General features: G+C 40.2%; 1 protein-coding gene across 1 annotated transcript; it reads left to right on the top strand.

Moving 5' to 3' along the window:
- The first annotated feature begins 309 nt into the window (after positions 1-309).
- nipsnap1 (nipsnap homolog 1 (C. elegans)) lies at positions 310-12,257 on the top strand. Its single transcript, XM_076271382.1, has 9 exons — positions 310-451; positions 603-648; positions 902-996; positions 1,270-1,340; positions 2,183-2,323; positions 2,527-2,558; positions 3,128-3,222; positions 3,415-3,498; positions 12,193-12,257. Exons 1-9 carry the CDS (start codon positions 310-312, stop codon positions 12,255-12,257), a joined length of 771 nt encoding a protein of 256 aa, XP_076127497.1.
- Positions 12,258-23,461: the final 11,204 nt, after the last annotated feature.

Here is a 23,461-nt window from a genome sequence, read left to right as displayed (position 1 = left end):
GTTTCTTTTTATATGCCAATATTCCCAGTTGGACCTGATATTTATTCTTTATTGAACATGTTATCGTTGCATAACGTTCGGTGGAATTTAAATAAGTGCAGATCTTCCTGTTTAAGAATCCTCGAGCTTGACCTTCGAACTCTGCCCTCAACATGAGACAGCTCACCCATTTTCTGTCCACCTCCGCCATAAAAGATGTTTTCTGTCCACCTTTCATTCTCCATATTAATTTTTATTTATATGTAATTATGTATTATGTAAGTGAATTTGTTATTAAACATGACCTAACCATGCACTAACCATGACTTCATGTTCCTCTTCAGAGGTTATGCAGAGAGCAGTGATGTGGGCTGGTTTCGGTCATTTTTTGTACACAAAGTAGATTCCAGGAAAGATGCCCACTCCAATCTCTTGTCCAAGAAAGAGACCAGCAGCCTCTACAAAATTCAGTGTAAGAATCTTTGTGTGTGTGTGTGTGTGTGCGTTTTCAAATTAAAGGACATATTGTGCAATGTGTAGGCTACTACTGCCCCTAAATATTTTCATTCAAATGAATACACAGTTCTGCATGTGATTAAAAGAGCATTTTATTCTGCTTATAGTTCACAACGTAAAGCCAGATTGCCTAGATGCCTACAACAGTCTATCGTAAGTCTTTATCTTTTGTCCCCCTTCCACATCTGTCATTAGATCTTAGGGCAGTTGTATAGGAACACACACATACATCACACAGTCCCATTTAAAGACATGTTTTCTTCCTAATGCCACCAGTGGTTTAATGCAATTTGGCAGCAGAGTTGTTACGTGCTTGACTGCCTTTGGTCGTCAGCTCTCTTATCAAATGGCATGCATCAAATGCCCTGACTTGAGACATTCAGTGACCTTTGACATTTGAACGCAGGGCTGAGGTTCAGAACCAACTCCATCATGACGAGAGCTACCCCTGTGAGGTGATTGGAAGCTGGAACACTTGGTATGGCGAGCAAGACCAGGCTGGTAAGTGTCACCCTAAAAAAAATAGACTAAAAAAATAGACTAACATAGTTCATGTCAGTGCATCTTATTGTAAGATGAAATGTCGCTTTTTTTAAAAATAAGATGACAACAATTCGATAACACACCGGCCAGGTCAGCCTGTGTGCTGCTGCTGCTGCTACTGCTGCTGCAGACATTTCCTGCTTTGAAAGCAAGTTTGTTCAGTGATGTGTAGGGTCACAGTCAGGACACAAGATGGTACAATGCTGCCACCTGCTGTCTGTTTGTTTGCAGTGCACCTTTGGAGATATTCAGGAGGGTACCCAGCTCTTACTGAGTGCTTGGACAAGTTGCACCACAATAAGGTAGACAGTAAATGAATTCTTCCGTGGAGAGGATAGATACTGATAATGATCATATTTTTTATATGGTGTTAGAGTCAAGTACTGTCCACCACAATTTTTATATAATAAGTGCCAACGCTACCACCACACACCTCACACACTGTGCATAGGGCATCAAGGGACAGAGGGGGCACCAACATTTAGCCGATAAATAGGAGTAGCTTTAACATAGGCTGCACTCACTGTGATTTGGAAAATGGACAAGAATATAAAGAGTTGTCTTTGCCTTTGTGTAATGGAATTTGTGAGTCTTGAAGTCTTCCCTTAAACTAAGCATTTACTTGAAACACATTCCACTCAGATAACTAGATGACTACCAGGCTCATAATTAATTTTTAATTGCAAAAGGAAAATAATCTGCTAGAAGCATCATGTCATTACATGCTTCCATTTCCAAGGCTGTTTATACCAACTTAATATTGCTATACATTTGGCACAAACAAATGCTAGAGTTTGTGGATTAGCCATAGGCTATATTTGTATGGAGCTGGCAAAAGGTCATTATGTGAACCATGTATACTCAATGCCTTTAAAGTGACACTAAATCATTTTTAAATAAGTTAAACAGCATAAAATAATAAGTGTTTCTTAAGAAATAATATTCAGGAAACAAAATTATTGTTATTCTTAGGCTATCATTTAAATATATTTTTTTGGGGGGGGGATGCTGGTTCTGCTTAGGGCATTCATTCAACTATTGTGTCACCAGTTTGTCATATTTTACAACATACAGTATATAATAATTAGGTGTACATGGAGTGAAAAGCATTTGCCTCCATCCCATTCTGCATGTGTTTGCATAGGAATATTTGGAGTTTCGTAAGGAGAGAAGCAAAATGTTAGTCTCACGTAAAAACCAACTCCTTCTGGAATTCAGTTTTTGGAACGACCCGACACCCCGAACTGGTCCGAACATATATGAACTTCGTTCCTATAACCTCAAGGTAATTAATTAGCTCCGGCTTGCTTTTATATCTGCATAAATGTTGTTTCATAATTATTAATTGTGTGTCTTCTTGTTCAAATGTATTAAATATGTTTGAAGAATGTAAATGAAAGCTTTACTATACTTCAATTTGTAACTGGCATTCATCTCTGCAGTAATATAACGTTTGCAATGTAATACCCTCTCTCTGCCAACAAACAGCCCGGCACAATGATTGAGTGGGGAAATCACTGGTAAGCTCATACACTTATGACACACCATCATCATTTATTTTTTAAGTGCTATAAATGTGACAAGAATATCCCTAGTAACAGCATTTTGTGGCACTGATCTAGAGTGTGTTTCCATGATGCATCACTGGGAAACTACCATAGTTAAATCATAGACTATCATTTGGAACACTCCCCATTGAATCAGTGATGCTTTTGGCAAACGCCGTGCTGATGAGGAATTGGGTCCAGTCAGATGGGATCTTCACTCTACATGTTCTTAACCTCCCAGAGGTGTTGGACTAGATTCAGTCATTATCGTGGATCTGACATGCTTTGAGATTTCTTTAGAAATGTAAACAACTTTAAACAGTGGTTCCAAAGTCAGGTTAATTTGTTTAGGTACAATGTAGGAAGTACCGGTATATGTCATATTTCATACTGTGAAAAGCAGGTAAATACTTGAATATTTAGCCTGCTTCTGTGATATGTGCAGCAACATATCATGGACCACCGTGACAAACTCTTTTGGTCATTTGAGGTGATTCTCATAATGCCTCAGGGATGGTCTTAACACTCTGGATAAATTACAGGGCTCGGGCCATCACGAGTCGCCAGGAGAACAATGAGGCTGTTGGTGGCTTCTTTACTCAAATTGGAGACTTGTACATGGTCCATCATCTGTGGGGTGAGTTATTTGCTAGTGATATTATCAGATTGTACATGACTTAGTTGGCGTCAACTATCTATTTTTCCAATTTCCTATGTGTGACAAGTATGAAGAATATTTGTTCTGTCGGCCAACAATATCCGATGTCTTTAGCACCAATGACATGATGTACAAGCCATCTGTGAGGGGGAAATTATTTTCTACCTGCAGCTTATAAGGACCTACAGACCAGAGAGGAAACCAGGAATGCTGCCTGGCTCAAGGAGGGCTGGGAGTCAACAGTTTATTACACAGGTGAGTGTGTCTGTACAGTGCACAAGGTTTAGAACAAAACTTTTACATAGTGGCCTAAATTAATCAGTGTCAACTTTTATTTTTTTTACGCTGCATTGGGTGCGTAAGGCTTCCAATGAAGAAACATGAAGTAAAATTATCCTGAAAGATAGTCTGTGATTATTATCCAATACAATTTTTGATTGAAAATTCAGCTAATTGTTTGTCTCATAAAAGCCTCTGGTGAACCAAAACAAAGACCTGTAAAATATTTTTGTTCCAAGATCCATTCCAATGTTTTCATTTTTTCTTTGCTCTAATCTCAATCTCAATCTAAAAATGTACTTTCTTGGGGGCCATGTTTGGACCTTGATACCTTAAAAGTACTCAGGGCCAGATGTACGTACATTTGCGAACATAGCGTTATCAGCGTAATGGACACACCGCAGATTGCGAACGCTGTCAGACCCAAGTTTCCGTCATATTAATCGTTCAATCCTTAGTGTAAACTACGCCTTTCTCTGCCTTTCTCCGCCCATAAACGCAATTTACGAACGTCCACAACTGAATGGCAGCGCCTACATACAAGCGCCGTTGAATGAAGTTAACTGATGAAACATATAAAAGAATCAAATGTTTAGCGATCATGAAATAATACCATACATGATAAGATGTAAACAAGCAGGGAGATAATAAAGATCAGTAGTTCTACTCAAACTTTGTGCACATAGGCTATGGAAGATTGGTCAAATCTACCAAGTAGGAAAGTTTAAGTGAATGACGTGAAAGTGAAAGTAAGACATTCGAAAGGCCAACGAAAGTTAAGGTTGCTTTTGGTCAATACTTTCACCACAATAACTGGTGCTCTAAATAGCGATTCTGTTGTCTTTGAAAGGTTCTCTTATTGATGCATTGAACTGCAATTTGGATTAACACCTGCTTTTACAAGGCGGAAGTATTTAGGCACAGAATAGACGTGCACTTTCAGGGAGGAGCCTCTCGCTGCAGCCTGTGGGAAGGCGGGGCTTGACATCAAGCCCAGCCCACATCCAAGTCAGCCATGTTTTTTTGTATTACGTCACGCAGTTTAAAATTGCTGGCGGCAAAGTTAACCACCCAGATGGCAAGAGGCTGGCGGCGGCCCACCGGTTTCGCTGTCGCCGGCGGACCGCTGAGTTTTTGCACATCGGTTCTACCGCGGTCCGCTGGATCCTCCCATGAATGCATATGCATGACATGACAAACGCAATCTGCCACGTTCAGCTCCCGCAGTTTGCGCTTTTACATCATTGCGGCCTGTTTGTACATACCTCGCAATGATTTTACACGCACATTGCGAAACAAATACGCCTGAAGTGGGCGCAAAAGCGTTAGTACATCTGGCCCTCAGTATGGCTGGAGCATTGAAAGTTTGTACTGCGTGCTATATGGGAATAGTTCAATATTTAGGGCTGTATTTTGGGTCACCAGCGCATGGCGTAATACTCGTTATTCACCCGCGGAAAGTTGAATTCGGTATTTTGCACATTTTTTAAGCATTGCGCCCAGGGGTGTGGCAATTAACAACCTAGGGAGGGGACTCGCGCATTGTCTAAAAATCGCTATCATACACCACCTAAACCTGGTCAGAAGTCAATGGCGAGTTGTTCATATGCTATTTTAAGAGCGCATGTCAACAGTCATATTGGCAGGTGCACGCACCATCCTTCTATCATTCATGAACGCACACCAGCGCACGTCCATGCAAAGCATTAAATTGCACAATTGCAATGGGAAACATAATTAGAATAAAGATATTACGAAATACTGTACATCTCATGATGAGTAGTTATTCACCATCATTTGCAAATTGGTAATGACGGTTAAAAGTGATTAGGGGAGACACGTATGGAGCACAGCTGAAGACGCACTGTCACGAGATATAAGCAACTCCTCTGCAGGATAAATTTTGTTTTATTCAGTCATTTGAGAAACATTAGGGTAAGTGTTGCTTTTTCCAGCCTATGTTTTCGATGGTAACCCATTGTCAGTCAATAGTGAAAGTAACTGCATATAACTGTCTTGTCGTTGACTGACTCCTTGGTGAAGTTAGTTTCACTTTGCCAATAATAGTTCAGATAATAGACGAGTGCAAATGCGTGAAGGCTATGCTAGGTTTTAGTAAAGCATGGTTTAAGAATGACTATTCCATACGGTCAGGGTTGGGTCAGATTACTTTGAAATGTAATCCATTACTGACTACAAATTACATGGCAATTTTTGTAATCAGTAACGTAATCAGGATTACAAAAAACATGTAACGTAATCTGATTACTTAAGGATTACTTTTAGATTACTTCAATAAATATGTCCCTTAAGTAAAAGACACCACCACTGAATTGATGAAAGAATTCTCATTCTATTTTTCTGTTTATTATTTCATTACATCTAAGAAATCTCTTGCTCTGAGCAAAGCATTCCTGTGTGAATTAACTGATCTTTTCTTCCAAAAATCTTAATGTTTTAGTGTTACCATTTACTTTGAGGTCACCAGGTCCCATTGTCTGAAAAACACCCAAAACTAATACATTTCTATAGCTATTCTCCACTTTGGGGGTGGTATTTTGGTGGTTGAAATTTTCCCCATCCCAAAATTGATCACTTAGTCATCATGGATGTGATTATGGATCACTATTCTCCAAACATGCACAACTCAGCTTAACCTTTATAAGGGCACACCTGGACAATGAATTTAGCTTTCGCTGGATTTTTTTGACCCAGGACATGGCCTGAGATTGAATGCCACCATGTCCATTTCAATTGTGGGGGTGAGAAAATTATTTCTTTGGGATGTTTTTCAACCAGGGGGACCTGGTGACTTTCTCAAAGTAAACGGTAACACTAAAACAAGAGGCTACATTAAGATTAGGAGGAAAAGATCAGGCAGTGTGCCGAGAGACCTGCCCCAATAGTAAATAAGTTAGTAAGTATAGATACTCTTTTGATCACGTGAGGGAAATTTGGTCTCCCAATCCGCGAATTAGTGAAGCACAGTGAACACACAGTGAGGTGAAGCACACAATGAGCACACAGTGAGTTGAAGCACACACCAACCCGGAGCAGTGAGCTGTCTGCTACAACGGCGCTCGGGGATCAATGAGGGGTTAGGTGCCTTACTCAAGGGCACTTCAGCCGTGGATGTGGGCATGGGAGAGCAGTGCTCAACCACTTCCCCCGCCCACATTTTTTCTACTGGTCGGGGATCGAACCGGCAAGCCCGAAGCTTGTCGAATTAAAAGATAACTAGGCTATCATCAAAAAGTTGCATTGCTTGCATGATAAAATGTAATCAGGTAATCCCCAACAATGTAACTGTAATCTGATTACACAATTTTTTTATTGTAATCTGGGCTGATTATAGTTACTTGATTTTTGTAATCTGATTACGTAATCCAGATTACATGTAATCCGTTACTACCCAACCCTGCATACGGTCTCGCAAGCAGCCTCCTTCAAATGCGCCGTTGAATGCCAAAATACCGATGCATTTATTTGACATATCGCGCGTTGCGCCGTTAAAGGGAATGACAGATGTCATTCTCATTGGTTTAAAATAATGTTACGCCCCAAACACACCCATATGACTCATTAAAAGACCTAGGAACACCTAGGACCTTGTTACGCCATGCGCTCCACTTTTGAGAACGAAACCCCTCCCAATGTGAACTGGACATCCTACTAAATTTGAATAGACTTTTGACGAGTGACTATGCACTTTAGAATGTCATGATAGGGCCCTTAAAGTTTCAATGCCTTGCCATTTTACCTTCATACATAAATATACTTAATTAATTACATTGATATACCTCTGCTTCTTCATTCTCCAAAGGAACTCTGTCAGTCTTGTTCCTGAGGAACTCTTATCAAATCATCTATGGTACAACAATGATACTTTGTAGGGTAGACTGAGTTAGTGAAACACACTCAGCACACAGTGAACACACACTAATTCTGGCGCAGTGAGCTGCCTGCATCAACAGCGGCGCTCAGGGAGCAGTGAGGGGTTAGGTGCCTTGCTCAAGGGCACTTCAGCCGTGCCTACTGGTCGGGGTTCGAACCGGAAGTCTGAAGCGCTAGCCAGTAGGCCACGGCTGCCCCTAGCTAAACCCCTTTTGGGTCATTCTATGAAACAGGTGCCTTTTCCACATTTTCAAAATTTTCATCAAAAGTAAACTTCTTTTCAATTTATCCATAGCATTAAAGTCATCCAAAAAATCATATTTTTTCACATTGAAATATAATGGATTAAAATATAATAAATGTGATGGGGTGGTATATTTCATGACAAAATGGCCCTTCTCATCCACTTGGTCAAATTATTGATATGCCTTCAATTGCAAATGTAATTTGCTTAGCAATGAAAGTGTTAACTGTTTAATTTGCATGATGAGGAGGTTGGATTAAGCTTGACAGGCCCCCTCATAGTAATAAAAAAATAAATAAATAAACAATGTAAAAGAATGTCATTCTGCTTAGTTTCTTGGGTGCTCTACAGACAGACATTATTAAAAAAATGTCTTTGTGATTTCATTTCAAGTAACAGTACGCCTGCTATTTACAGACAAAACAAGTACGACATGTACGTCAAACCAAGGGATGCAAAAAAAATAAAAAATCTGAAAATAGCAAAAGTTTGATAAGAATATAACATTTACGTGGTGATATTTAAGATGTAAATGTCATGTCGGTCAACCCAGACATGTGGAAATGGCCATGCATTTGTAAAAAATGGTTAAAAATAGTGTGATACTCTTTAAGAATAGTATTTTCTTGCAGCCTACATCATGTTAACAAGAACCCTTGACTTAGTAGCTTTAGTCTTTAGAAACACACTTTGTCTTTAGTTTGTGCCTTATGCATCTCATCAAATATTGTGGACAAAAATGGCACCTGCTTCAAAGAATGACCCTGTTACTCTTTTGAAAATGACTGAAATATGCAACCTTCCCTTGTTTCATCCCTAAAACCTCAAATCTCAAATATTGGACAAAATTAATTAAAATATGGTTAATACCAAATGCATATGACGTATGCCAAGCAGAGACTGATTGATTGATTTTGAACTGATTTTATAGCCCAGAATTAGACACATCCAAGAACATTTTGAATCTGGTCTGTCTGATTTGTCTTGTTGTTTGAGCAGGCTCACTACGCACGTAAAAATCAATGTTTCAGATCCGATCCAGTCCAATCTGATTGGATGTATGGTATTTCAGAACTTTTTGTCCGCGATCTTCCAATGTGAGCAGGCGAACAAAGGCCTACTGTGTGAGCCCACCAGCATCGCAATCTGATTGAAACGTGTAGTGTGAGTTACCATGTCTTATGTGACAGAAAAATATGCACAGTGTCTTCCTGACTAAGGGGATCCCTCAATCAAGCACATTTTAAGAGATTTAACACAATCTTCCCATTCTCTGCTCCAGTAGAGCATTTACTCACCTTTGCCTGATTGAACAGGTTTCCTCGACAATGTCTAAATGGCAGACTTTTCAAAAGTTTGGTTGTGCTTAAAGGCATTAAGCTAAAGGTACTCCTATGCAGGTCACAGGGCACACACACCCACACACACGCACACAAATACACCAATGCCGTAGCCAACATTGGCCCAAGGGCTCTATTTTGGCGATCATAAATGCTTGGTCACCGGCGCGAAGGTTAAAGATGATTTTGGGCATGGTCAGCCCACATTCATCTTGATTTTGTCGGGCACGTTGTTAAAAGGGGTTGTACTAATTCTCTTGATTAACCAGAGGTGTGTTTTGGACGTGACATGCAATAAACCAATCAGACCCTCATCTCCCATTCCCTTTAAAAGCCAGGTGTGCTTGAACAATGGCGAATTGCTATTATATCGGCGCAATTACCTCAACGACAGGAATGGTTCACCCACCGACATGCTCGTGCATGAGGCCAAGGCCCGCGAGCACACTATTTACGGGGACGCAAGAACACCACCAAAACTCCCTGAGGTGAAGCAGGCGTGGGAGGAGGTTGCGGCGAGTGTGTCCTGGTCTTCTGGCATCACCAGAACAGCTGCACACAGATGCCTTAAACAGTACAATGATGTCAGGAGACAGGGAAAGTAAAAGCTCGCCGTGAACCGAAAACAGCTTTTGGAGACGGGAGGGGGACTGGCCAATACTAAGGATCTGATGCCAGTGGAGGACCTCGCTGCCTCCACCCTCAGTGCAAAAAGCATCGAGGGATTTGGAGGGTTAGAAGTCGGCCTCCAACATCAAGGTCAGTCAATGCTTACTATACACACAGGCTTACTATACATAGACATCTTGTGAAAATTAATTATTTTATTGTATCTCTTCACATTAATGCCTGAAAAAAAGCCATATATTTAAATAAACCAAAATGTCCTGCAGCTCTGCTGGCTGAAGATCCTCCTCAGCCCGGAACCAGTGGAGCTGGGTGCAGTTGTGGAGGGAGAAGTGCAACCAACAACATCGAGGTCCAGGGGAGCGACACGCCGACCCAGATCATGCCATGGCAGCATCAGCCAGGGGGAGCACCCTTTTTTGGATCTCCAGCAGGCCGGCTTCAATATGCTAGGGAAGGAGCTGGTCGGGCGCCTCAGCACCTGCCTCAGCCGGATGGAGATTCTTCTGCGGCCTCTCGGGCGCATAGCCTACAATCTGGGGAGGCTTGCGGAGGCAGTTGAGCGCGTTGCTCCTGTTGCAACACCACCTCCTTCTCCCTCCACTCGATCTCCTCCATTCAACAGGAGCACGTGGCTCTCTGCACCTCCTGGACCCTACCGTACCCGGCTCCAACGAAATGCTCCCCGCCTGTAAGCCCGGAGAGGGCGAAGAGGGAGGTCATGAACTCATTTGTTTTTTTCCGCCATAGTTTTTCTATGGTCGTTGCACTATATTTTCAAATTAATATAATAAAAAAAACAACCCAATACTTTGAGCTCCATGATTTCTTTAAACAATCATATTGTGATTCCAGGATCATATATGCATGGTACTATTTTTCTTAAAGTGTCCTAATAATCAATGAAATGTTCGGGATTAAAAATAAATGAAGCTATTAGGTTGCTTACCAGGCTATAGATCAGTCAGCTCTTCTGTCAACAGTGCAATTCAGCGTCACCTTTTCTAATATCCTGTTATGTTTTCTCATCTATGTCTACGAGACATCTATGACGCATGGCTATGTTACTGTATGCAACATGCAATATGCCACAAAAAATGCTGCCACTTTCTGAGGACTGTACTGTAATGTGCCACCTGACTTATGCAAACATCTAAAGCATGTTTTCGATTGAACGACAATTCACGCACTGTTGTTTGCATGATGTAAGGTGTAATCAGCCATGCCGATTTAAATATACACCTGGGTGTAAGATAAGAATAAGCTTTGCGTCACACTTTGAGCCACCTTGTGTCGGGTGTGCAATAGAGCCCCAAATGTGCATAGCGGGTGAAATCAGTTCCTGCCATTCTATTATACACTGTAGGTACAAAATCATGGGGTGATTTGTTTATATGTTTTCTTTTAAACAATAATGTCTAATAATACTGTTTTTCTCATTCTCGTGTGCCATTATATCTCATACCATTGAGGGTTGAACAAATTACAACCACAATTATAATCATATGAACATAAATCTGTGCATTGGTATAGAAAATAAGTCCAGATATTGTGGTCATAGTAGCAAATATTCATGTAATGCTATCTATCTATCAGAGTAGCCTAAAGAGAGAGGGGGGCATAATGATGCCAACTGGGCAGGTATAGACGATGGCATGGGATGAGTAAAGGAGCAAACACTGACTTAGTTAAAAATCACTTAGTCTATTGTTTTGGTTTGAATATTGTTTACTTGATCTCATAACATAGAAAATGATATGACCTTGTATAAAATGTTTTCTAGTTACTAGGAATTTGTAGTAGCAAGTAGCTTGTAGTAACACTACCCCAGTTCAACTTAAAAAGAGCACTGATCAAATGGTACAGGAGAGGAAGGAGGGAGAGAGAATGCAGTGCATAATTTCTCAGGAATAATGACCAGTCTGTACATCACTTTTTCCAATATATTTTATAATTTCATGGTATTCTACAACTACAACTACTGTACAATAAGCAATGTTGCAAGAGAGGATTATTGTGCAAGTCAAGTTAGTGTTTTCCTGGCAATTCTCTGTAATCAAATTTCTTAACTGAGATCATCTTACCTCTGCACTCAGTTTCTCTGTCAGATGTTTAACCATTTAGCACATAATACCACATACCATTTTCCAGTTTGTAACAGTGATTATTTTGCACAACAGTGAGTGATACTACTGTAGCCTCTGTACCCTAACAAGTTATCTTGTCTTGATATTGGGGGTTATTTTGTACACTTTTTCAATATTGGGGACATGTCCCCCTCAAGGTATATAATGAGCATGGCCTTGACACACACACACACACATACACACACACACACACACACACACACACACACACTCACCCTCTCACACCCCCACACTCTCAATCCCAGTCACTTTCTCACCTGTCCTACTCTCATTTGTTTTCCTGTATTCGGTAGAACTTTTGAACTGGAATTTCTACAGTGTATTTTGTAGTTTATTTTGATATATTTAAAATGAGGGTATTTGGTATTTTATGTGTGTGTAAAACTGACTCCTGTGACACTTTATGCCTGTCTTACAGTGCCTTTGATCCGAAGTATGGAGTCCAGGATCATGATTCCAATGAAGTTCTCTCCACTACAATAAAGCATTAAGGAGCCTAAAGACAGAATATTCTGCCTTGACAAGGATTATATCCATAGTATCCTACTGTCAAGCTGCTGGGTAGCGATCAGTTAGACTGGAGCATGATATATAGGACTGGGTGATAATTTATAGATTATGTGATTTGATTTGTCAATAAATTATCTTGTTTTTGAAAGTAGATTCATCTTTTTTTCAGCAGTTCTCAAGAATAGTCTGCAGAATGTAGCAACCAGAGCCATATAAAGGTAGAGTTGTGACAACTCCATTGACGCTAATGTTCCATTTTTTTCCAACAATGGCAGCTAATGGAAGCCTCAAATAGTTCCCGGAAGTTAAAGGTCCAGTATGTAATGGAAAATAAACTGTAACCATTCCAAAAATGATCACCATATGTTGTCAGAGAGTGAGGAAACACGATGAATTGAAGTAATGGCTTATTTGACAACATTACTCTAACCCGTGAAACCCCGTAAAACCCATGAAAAAAAATCAGTTACGGGGCGGAATCTCTTGGAATTTTCGTTTATGTTTTGAACGATTAATTCTATAATAGCGTATTAATAATGGGCTAGCACGTCCTCCTATTTGGGTTGCCAAATTAGCAAAGGCCAACTGTCAACAGCTGTCAGTTGTAGTCATGAACGCCTACAAGAGGCAGGCAAATTTCCAAAATTAAAACAAGAAAAAAAATAAGGGGACATCGGAGGAGCTTCCTGAGATGGTGACGTCTTCGTCAAACTAAGAATATCAAGTCTGACGCAGAGCTGGCCATATTTCTCCACAACAGGTAGCCTATGCTAAACTTCATCTGCATCGCTAACTTCAGCTAAATATGTTACGTTGGTTAGAGAGGTATTTTTTGTTTTCACTGTTTCCGTAATGTGTAGCTGGATCATGGTTGGAGAAACGTTAAAGCAGCCAACTAACGTTAGCTAAGTCTTCATTAGGCTACATCTGGCAACCCAGAAGAGGCTCGCGTCTGGTAGTCTTGAGAACGTTCACCAGTGTTTTGATTTTGGCCTACAGAACATTCGTTAACAATCCTACAAATCGCATCTTTAACAATTAATATATAGCAGCAGTGCAGTTACAGCAGTATGTTTGTAGCCAACATTTCAGACTCAGATTTACATTCCTTTCCCTCATCCGAATAATAATAATAATAATAATAATAATAATAATAATAACAGTAATAGTAGTAAAGTAATAGTAGGCTAATCAATAGCCTAATTATCCCTCTATACCATACATGGGCAACATACGGCCCGCGGGCCACATACGGCCCGTGGGCTTTCCCTGGCCGGCCCGCGTAAGGTCCGTGAAAGAACAATAGTCAAGAGCCTAGCATAGAGATAATGCATGCAAATCAATATCGTTGTTTTTATTTTGAAAGCGACTGCTATTTGTATGCCCATACATTTGTGCGTGGATGCATACGACGTAAACACCCTCACTGATGTGCTGGTGAATAGAATTTATGCTTCTGCGTCGACACAATGCAGTTGCCTTTACGTCGGCGTAAACCTTTCAAAGTTTTGTGTCTCTTATGTCTGCGTCGCTCACCACCGAAAAGGTTGTTAGAACGAACTCCTACTGCTGCTCATTAGCGATATGAAGTGTTCATTTCAAAACGTTACTGGCAGATAGACAGTTTACAATCGGATAACCCCGTAATTGTAACCAAAATATGTCTGCGTTTATTTGCAAAGCTTATGTTAGGGACTGTACGATATTTACAGGGGGGGAGGGCCGGTCGTCAGGGGGGGGAGGGCCTAAGAGAATTTTTTAAGCCTTAGGGGAAGGCCCAGGAGAAATGTTTTGGCCTGGGGGGAGGGCCGAGGAAAATGATTTTTTCCTGATCCATGATATTTTTTCCCCCTGATCAATGATCCGTTTTCGATATTTTAAAAGGTTTGTAGGGCAAAACATGATTCACGTCTCTTTGACAGAGTGGGCGAGTCCAAAAAGTCGCAACCCTACCTGAATCTCCCACAACTCCCCTCGTAAGCTTGCAGGTCACCTGCGGTTATGAGTTATAAACCAAATATTTTAATGATATTCGGGTCATTTGCGGGCGGGTCAGTTAAAATTAATTAAATATATATTTTCTACAAATAGGCCTACTTAAAATATCACGAGAAGGCTAGCATCAATACAGTAAAGCATCAATACAGTAAGTCAACAGTAAAGAAGCTGAATACGCGTTAAACGAGTTAAAATAATAAAGACACCCCTTCAGGAAAAGCGATATAGGCTATGGGAAATATTGGGAAAAGTTCTTAAAGAACATGACAGTACAAGTTATGGTCTATGTAGGCCTACGTTGCGAAGCCATTTAAAAGTATGACAGCCGAAACGGGCAGCCTGCAGGAATAAATCTTATGGCACAGACTACACAGATCTAGGCTACGTATGTATAGGTTCGCGCATGCATAAAAGTTACCTTAGTTCGTTGTGTTTGTGACTTTAAACAGTGGATGTGCTTTAGTAGGCTAAAGCTTTGTGCTTCATTCAGCATTTTAAACCAGTTCTTACGCTAACGTTTTGACCAGCAATGTATCTCTCTTGCCTTGCCTCCCCATTTCTATTTTCGAAAGAAGTATGTCCATGGCCAAATCTTATCCTAGTGTTCTAATCCTTGGTGGTTGCGTGCGTGCTTGCGCTTTTATTCTCATTCTCTCTCCTGCGCAAACATTATGTCCTGCATGCCTGCGTGTAGTTCTACTGCATAAAGTTTTGCAAATAAATTAGTTTGTTTTACAGAAATGGACTACTGCATGCAGGCTATAACCAAAAGCACACATTTTGTAAATAAGCGGGTCGGATCGCGGGTCGGGTATAATTTTGTCCTAATTAATATTCGCGGTCCGAGTTGCGGTCGGGTTGATTAAAATATCGGGCGACCGCGGGCCGCTTGTGACCAAACCCGCGCAACATGGTTGTAGCCCCGTGTGTGTATGTGTGCTTATGACATAGCCTATTCTGGCCGTTTTAACCTTGTAAACGTAATTTTTCGACCAGTTTTATTTGATTCACGTAGGGGGGAGGGCCTAGGAGAATTTTTTTGAGCCGGGGGGAGGCCCCTGGAAAAAAAATTTGACCAGGGGGGAGGGCCAGGCAGAACATTTTTTACCCGATGGTCTGGCGACCGGCCCTCCCCCCCCCGCTAAATATCGTACAGTCCCTTAGCGAACTAGTATGATGCTACTACCCACAGGTTGCTTGAAGCAGCCGGCTCAACACACAGAGCGAGTTCACCAATCACAGTTATGTGCATAAAGTTAAAGCAAAAACATAGCCTACATCTTTAAAATTGTTTTCTTTGTGCATGTTGATTAACTAATGACAGCCTACTATTGTCTGCAACACATTTTCGTAGTCTAATTCTGCATAGAGTTAATTTAATGATGGTAATGATTTAATGATGAAATATTGCTGAGTGTTGATGGTGGCACAGGCCTATCGGTTGTACTGACTCCTTCACATTTTCATGATAGATATTGTAGTACTTTTTTATATCAGTCTTTGAAAACTGAAAAAAATGTCAATGTCAAAAAATAATTTTGAGGAATGAGGATTAAATACTGGACATAGATTAAATATTGCTGTTTTTCCTTTGTCTCCCTCACATTTTCATCTGTTCTTACGACTAGTAAACAAAACCATATGATTTACTTAATGTTATACAAGAACAGAATAGAATTGAACAGAATTGAGTTCAGACTTGAGTTCGGTATTTTGAGTCCGGTGTTCCAGTTTAGATGGTGAGCAGTTTAACTGGTGATATTTGCATACAATCTGTGAATATTCAACAAGACCCTGCCTACTTCTTAATCTGCTCTGCCTCCGATAGTGCAGGTTTATATTAGGCTACATTTTCACGAAGTGTTTGCAAGTGAGACAATATAACGGATATCGCTGAAAACATCACCAGTGTATGTCTAATACATGTCCGTTTAAGCATTATCCACAAATATGACACATACTGAATGAATGGAAAAAAATAAAACTAGCGATCTAGCTGGGATTCGAACCACGCATGGACAAGAAAGTTGATTGGATTAGCTTCTACATCGTCTATCGTGCCAGTGCGTGGATATCTCAATCGCAAAATTAAACAATATTTCTATCGGGCGCCTAGCATGGACTAGGCTGGGTGAAAATCAAAAGATTGCGTCAAAAGATTGAGCTTGGTCTGGCGAAAGCCAGACTAACCATGGACCTCATAGTTGCAAAATGCAAGGGAACATGAATCAGCATATTATTTGCACCTACGAGCCGCTGAAATTAATGCCAGATTTCTATGTATATATTGAACTGTTAGTAAAAGTTAACACAGGTTAACATAAGTGAGAAATATACGGCCATGTTAACTGGTGCCATCACAATTTAACATGGGCATATGCAAGCCTCAAAACAACAAAATAGGTTCATCTTTGCCTCACATACCAAAACCTAACTGATGTACAACAAACTGGCATGTCCCACTAACACTTTATTCCGTTTTGGGGGTTAATAATATGAAATACGTCAGTCATGTGCAAAAATTATCATAACTTAGTGTCATGTCTCGGTGAAGTTATGCAGTGAGCTGTCTAATGATTTGAAGTGAACACATGAAACTTATTTTCTCCGAGTTAAATATTATTTAGTTTGACGACACAAAATGGTTACCATGGTAGCATATTACAAAACTTTGATGTAGCTAGAGAGTTTGATGACAGATGTTGCTGTTTCATATTCCCACATAGCCTAAATTAGAAAATAGTTTAGCCTACTTGCTGCTCGTTCAGCAGCCTGTTGCAAAACATTCACTTAGCCTAGATGTTTGCTTTAATGAATATCTTGATCGATTGACAAATAAGCTGTCACAAGACAACATAGACCTACATTCATTTAATAGGAACACCATGCTATTGCATAGATACAAAATAACCGGTGGTGCAATTGGTTAGCAGGGTGGACTATTACTGCTAGCTTGCTATTTTAGTGAGCAGTTCGAGGCCCAAGTGATCTTCATAATTTTTGCGCATTATAATCACGATGTGTGTTTCTGCACAAAAAACGAGCAACGTCTGATGGGGTCATTTGTTACTGTTTGTGATGCAAAATTACTGAGGCAAAATTAATCTGCATTATTTAAGGCATGCATTCGCTGTGTTGACTATCACCAGTTAACATGGACATCAGGATAGCTAGTAAGCTAGTAGACTAGTCTAATAGACTAATGACAAGTATTGCTCTCTCCCACATAGCAAAATTTGGCCGGCCCACCTCTGGCCCACTACCTTGCTTCAGGGTAGTGTGAGTGTTGGCCCACTTCTGGCTTGGTCCCCGGCCCAAAAATGGCCCAGTAACTGATAACTGACACAAAGAATTTGCTCCGGCCCAGGTGTGGCCCACACACAGTAAAATTACTCTTATTGTTTCTCTTGGCCCAGGTGTGGCCCACACACAGTAAAATGACTCTTATAGTTTCTCTTGGCCCAGGTGTGGCCCACACACAGTAAAATGACTTATTGAGTGTTGGCTGAGTGTCGGCTGGGTCCCCGGGCCTGTACTGGCCCACACACTATAAAACTGATCTGACTGAGTGTTGGCTGAATGTCGGCTTGGTCCCCGGGCCTGTACTGGCCCACACACTATAAAACTGATCTGACTGAGTGTTGGCTGAATGTCGGCTGGGTCCCCGGGCCACATGTGGCCCATTAACTACCAAAAGTACTTGAAAACAAACAGAAATTCAGAACTAGTAATTAAAAGCACAAGCTACTTTTATTAACAAGTTTAACAAACACAACCTTGCAAATATAACAAACATTTTAAAATTATACAAGCTTTTACATATATACACTTAAGAAATTAAACAAGTTAAAATATACAAGCTACTTTTATCTACAACAATCGATATCTTTCATATACAAAAACACAAACAATTAAACATTTTAAAACTGTATAATGATTCAAAGAAATAAATTATTCTAAATTAACATTAAACATTTACAGAAATATTCTATCTCTCTCCCTCACTCACTCCTTGTCAGTAGTTGTGGGTTGTGAGTTAAGTGTTGTGCTAGTGCTTTAAATTCTGTATTTTTGTACCATGTACCATGGCTATGAATCTGATTGAATTTAGTATTGGCCATCCCCAAAATGCACCAGAATACAGGAAATCACATCAAACAAATCAAAAATGTTCTGGGGGAGGACCCCCAACCCTCCCCCTCCCACATATACGACAATAAACGGGGGGCCCTTAATACATCTGGGCCCAGGGGCCCGAAAGTTCATAATCCGCCCCTGGCTGCTTTAGCCACAGACCTTGAGCTACTGTACAGTGGGTTGGGTTCCATTTAGAAGTGTCCACTTAATTCGCCCTTTCGGTGATTCACACAGCTACTTGAAATGTATTACTACTGATATGCATAACTTTTCGCCAAGAGGTGGCAGCTTGATACTGTAAGGTGTAAGCCATTGGTTCCAAAGGAGATTTTATTTGGGTCGCCAGCATAGGCTAGTGACAATTTGTGTTGTGTAATATGCCTAGCATAGGGCCTACCTTATGTTTGTTAACAGTCACAGTTTTGTCATAACTCCCTCTATGCATTTTTGAATTTACAATAGCTCTGAAACCGGGGGGCGAACACGTCGCAGGGGGGGGCGCCAGTGCGTGGATATCTCAATCGCAAAATTAAACAATATTTCTATCGGGCGCCTAGCATGGACTAGGCTGGGTGAAAATCAAAAGATTGCGTCAAAAGATTGAGCTTGGTCTGGCGAAAGCCAGACTAACCATGGACCTCATAGTTGCAAAATGCAAGGGAACATGAATCAGCATATTATTTGCACAAACAATAACGGACAGTAGCTCTTCAACTTTGCCCGTTAAAATGTGTATGAACAGTCTCGCAATGCATTTCATGAAGGCCCTTTTGGACATGTCAGTTATTTGCTCCACTGGGTAAAACGGCATTTTGTTTTAGACTACTGGTATTTCATTTGTGCATTGACAATAAAGCTGAATATCATATGAACTACATGACTAAACTTGAATGTAGAAGAAACATTCACAAAAATCCGTGACATGACCTCTCTTCTTGATAGCTGTTGAAAACTGCATGGAATTGACAGGGATTGTTTTGTTTAATAATAAATAAATGAATACATTATGCTGCTACCTTCTGCTTTTCCCAAATACAATGTAGCCTACAGGTGTACCTTTCATCAGTCTAGTTGCAATGGAAGGACTGTGATGAACTGCCCTACTTGTGATTGTTTAGAGATTTTAAAGGTTTTATAACAATGCTACAAATGCTTTGGCCCAGAAACAAATCTATTCACCTTTAGAGCGCCAGTAGGCTACTTTGTGTGCCAAACAAGCATACACAAAAGCCAGTGGTTTTCAAACATGCGTGACTCGGACATCTAACTAAATGCAACAGGCATATCGTCCTCGCATTCGCAAAATGAGGACCAGTGTTTTGTCAAATTGCAAATAGCTATTCGTTTTAACGATTTTTTATGATAGTATGAAGTGCTTTTTGTATAGGCTACTATCTTAATCTTGGAATATGGGGAGGGAAGTGGCGCGTCTGCAGTCAGCCAAATATGAATGTATTTCTGCGGCATAAAGCAGATGTAGGCCTATTTGTTTATTGTACAGAAAAATAAAAATGACATGTCAAGCAGTCAATTGACTACATTGCAGTCAAGAAGTAGGGCAAATTAAGACACTGTTTTGATTTGCGTAGTTGCGTTACCCCCAACACTGACAATAACATAGACAGCAAATTAAGATATTTTTTCGTTTTGTGGAGCGTCACCGGTAGGCTATCAAAAGCAGATTTCGTTTTTCGCTACCACCAGGTAGTCAAGCCTTAAGCCATACCCAAGTAGTCTTAATCGAGGTAATGTTTAATTACGATTTATTTTGTTATTGAATTCGTAGGCTGGGATTCCTCTCGGTAACAATTACGTTTAAAGGTAGCCTAGCCTCCTGCTTTTTCAGAAGGGGCGGCAGTCAGGCTACTGACAGAGCGATGTACAGTGGCAGAGCGACACGCAGTGGCTGAAAGTGGTACTAAAGCTTCACGCAGCTTCACGCCTCATAATGCGCGACTGAAGTGGCCATTTGAAAGCGATGCCCACTGTATAACGCTAGTTAAAACGCTAGCCTACTGGTCAACTAACGTTAGCTAAGTCTTCATTACATCTGGCAACCCAGAAGAGGCTTGCGTCTGGTAGTCTTGAGAACGTTCACCAGTGTTTTGATTTTGGCCTACAGAACGTTCGTTAACAATCCTACAAATCGCACCTTTAAAGCCTGAGGCTGCAGGTGGCCTGAACACCTGCCATAGGATTCTAATTGCTTAACGGCCGTATTATGATGTCACAATCGGCAATGTTAAGTCTATGGGGATTTTTAAAAAAGTTTTTCTTTAATAGTTTAAAAAGTAGAAAAGTTGAAAAGTTGAAAAGACATAGCAGCTTGGTCCGTTTGAAGACCTACGTTACAAAGTTTGAACGAAGTTTCTAAGTTAAACTGTTCAAGAGAAATTGCGTACGGAAAAAGTGGTAAGCGGAATAATAATAACTAGAAATGCAATTCCAAGGAATTACCAGTGCATGAAAATGCTAAAGTTGTGATGTAAAATATCATGTATAGTTAAAACAGATAATACAGAGATGGTTACTACGGTGATGCTAGGATAGACATGGTGGTTGCATAGCTTAATAAAAGTTGATAGTTTAAGCCTTTGCAGACGGCCCATTCTAATTTCGGTACCCCAGTACCGATGACGTTCAGTCTAATAACTCCGCCATACCCCAACCAATTTTATCAATGAAAACTTCCTCAAAAACGTCACATCATAGGCTTTCTGGCGATATGATTGGTTAAGGGATTTGTGGCGCGAATTTCTTTTACTAAGTGAAGGAAAAATCAAGAGTTGACGTCTCCCTCCACTAGAGGAAAAACAGCAGGAAGCACTATGCATAGTTGATCTTGACGTCGTCTAAAGGAGAAACTACTGGATCGATCATCTGAGGTAAAAACAAGTCTTTTTATGTTATTATTACTTGTTATCCATGTTATTACTTCAAAATCGTTTTTAAAAGTTATTTTTGCTGGTAATTACACCTTGTATGCATGGCCGTAACATAATGCGTGTATGTGTTCACTTCAGCTGATGACAGCTGGTATTTTAGCACACCGTAATCTTTAGTAAACTCATAATTTTCAGTCATTTTTGGGGGGTTACTATATGTCAACCAAGATTACAGACCTACTAAGACTGACACTTTAACGATTTGTTCTATTTTGAACGATGTTGCTTGCTTGTTATCTGATAGAAAACTAGCTAAGTTAGGTAACGTTAGCATCAGGAGAGGCTGCAACATGTCCTTGACGCGTAGTCGCGATAAAGTTCACTCCCGTGCTTCATGACTGCCAACTTTATGTCAAGTACCCCTAATCGGTATTTTATTGTCAAATAAACCTTTCATTCCTTCGTAATATGTATAGCACACTTTACAGTTGTTTGTAGCCAAGTTGCTTAGCTTACTTAGATAGAAACATCTGACATGAATGACAACGTTAATGTTACGTTACCGACGTGAAGACTGTGTTGATCACCGATGGTATAACGTTAACGTAAGGATTTTATTCATTGACTGCTGTTTTCATGAATACATGACTGAAGATTTGTTAAATGTGTCTTAGTATTGTTTAGCTTTTAGGCTGTAAGGTTGGCTGCTACGATTATGAGGTTTTTGGGTGGCTAACTATGATGGGAGCTCATACACCCAAGCCTACTTGTCGACACATTATTTTCTAAGGGGGTGTTTTGTCTTTACGCAACTGCAGTAGCCTATGCACGGTGTGTATGTGTATGCATACGCTGTTTAGATGTTTTCTGTGATATCTCCTGACTCATGTTAATGAATCAATTTTTGCTTGTAAGCTGGTATGCTATGTATGGTTTAGCCAAGGCAATAACACTAGTAAGCTCTGAGACTAATGTTACCTCTCCAAGCAATATTGGAGTCCTCCAGTGACAATAATACTTTTAGTGAAAAAAGTCATGGTTGGTGGTGATTAAGATTATGTGGAAGTAATGTAAAATAAAACTAAACAACATATTCACTATCAGACCTGTGATTTTTTTTGTTATTTTAGATGGAGGGAGAGAAGTACGTGCAACTGGGGTGAAAGCAGCCGACTGCTGATGGCAAATAAGACCCCAAGGACCACGATGGCATGGACATGGGACATGGATAGGTAGCTTCTGGATGAAGAAGAAGACAATGATGTGCTACAGGAGGAGATAATCTCCCATCATCCTCAACTGGGTAAGCATGTTTGTGTGTGTGTGCGACCATCTGGGCGCAAGCACATTTCTGGTTGTGATAAGAGTGTTGCTTATAACAATAATGAGAGGGATTATAGTGATAATAGTTTGGTTAGATTTGTAATTCAATTTCTATATTTCTTATCTGACAATTTCTTTATTTTGAGTTTGGTCAAGTCCCATGTCAGGTAGAAAGCATACACTTTGCCTATCCTTCCAACACAGACAGAGACACCAACTCCAATAGCATTTACACCCCATCGTCTGCTAGGCTTAGATGGACACACACACGCATGCACACACACACACACACACACACACACACACACACACACACACACACACACAACCACACAACCATGCCACAGTTGTGATAATGCACACACCACGGATCTGGTGTGAATGTGGCGTTAGTGTATCACCTTATGTGTACGGCAAATGATATCGATAATTATATATTATATCGAATTATATGCTGTATGGTTGTTAAATGTATTGAATTTCTTCTAACGTTTTAATTGTTTATATATATGTGTGTGAATGTTAGTATGAATTGATGTTTTGTTCACCATGTAAGATTTGTTGATCTTTGTTATACTGTTGTCTTGTCATTCTTGTAGTTCTAATAGTTACTGCATGTTTGTAAACATATGTTTATGTTTTTTAACTGAAGTTGTTGTTCCTGGTTATTTAATCACATTGTTTAAGACTTTTCTAAATAAAATTATTTATTTCCCCTTTCGTAAACCTAACACATGTGCCAGTGTCTCTATATTCTTGTTTTCATAGTAGAATGAAGCACACGGAGAAGCAGTTACAATCAGCTAGTCTGTCTTTCAGCCTTTATTTGTCCTC

The sequence above is a fragment of the Alosa pseudoharengus genome, unplaced genomic scaffold (genome assembly GCF_046254945.1).
Source record: "Alosa pseudoharengus isolate Yale_2024_CS ecotype anadromous, Long Island Sound unplaced genomic scaffold, YU_APseudo_1.1 YU_APseudo_1.1_scf_6, whole genome shotgun sequence".
Taxonomy (NCBI): Eukaryota; Metazoa; Chordata; class Actinopteri; order Clupeiformes; family Clupeidae; genus Alosa; species Alosa pseudoharengus.
This window is presented reverse-complemented; position numbering and strand designations above follow the sequence as displayed.

Coding starts and splice junctions, on each gene's coding strand:
- nipsnap1 (XM_076271382.1), top strand. CDS start 310: ATGTTCCTCTTCAGAGGTTATGCAGAGAGCAGTGATGTGGGCTGGTTT. Junction 997..1,269: donor TGGCGAGCAAGACCAGGCTG/GTAAGTGTCACC, acceptor GTTTGTTTGCAG/TGCACCTTTGGAGATATTCA. Junction 1,341..2,182: donor ACAAGTTGCACCACAATAAG/GTAGACAGTAAA, acceptor GTGTTTGCATAG/GAATATTTGGAGTTTCGTAA.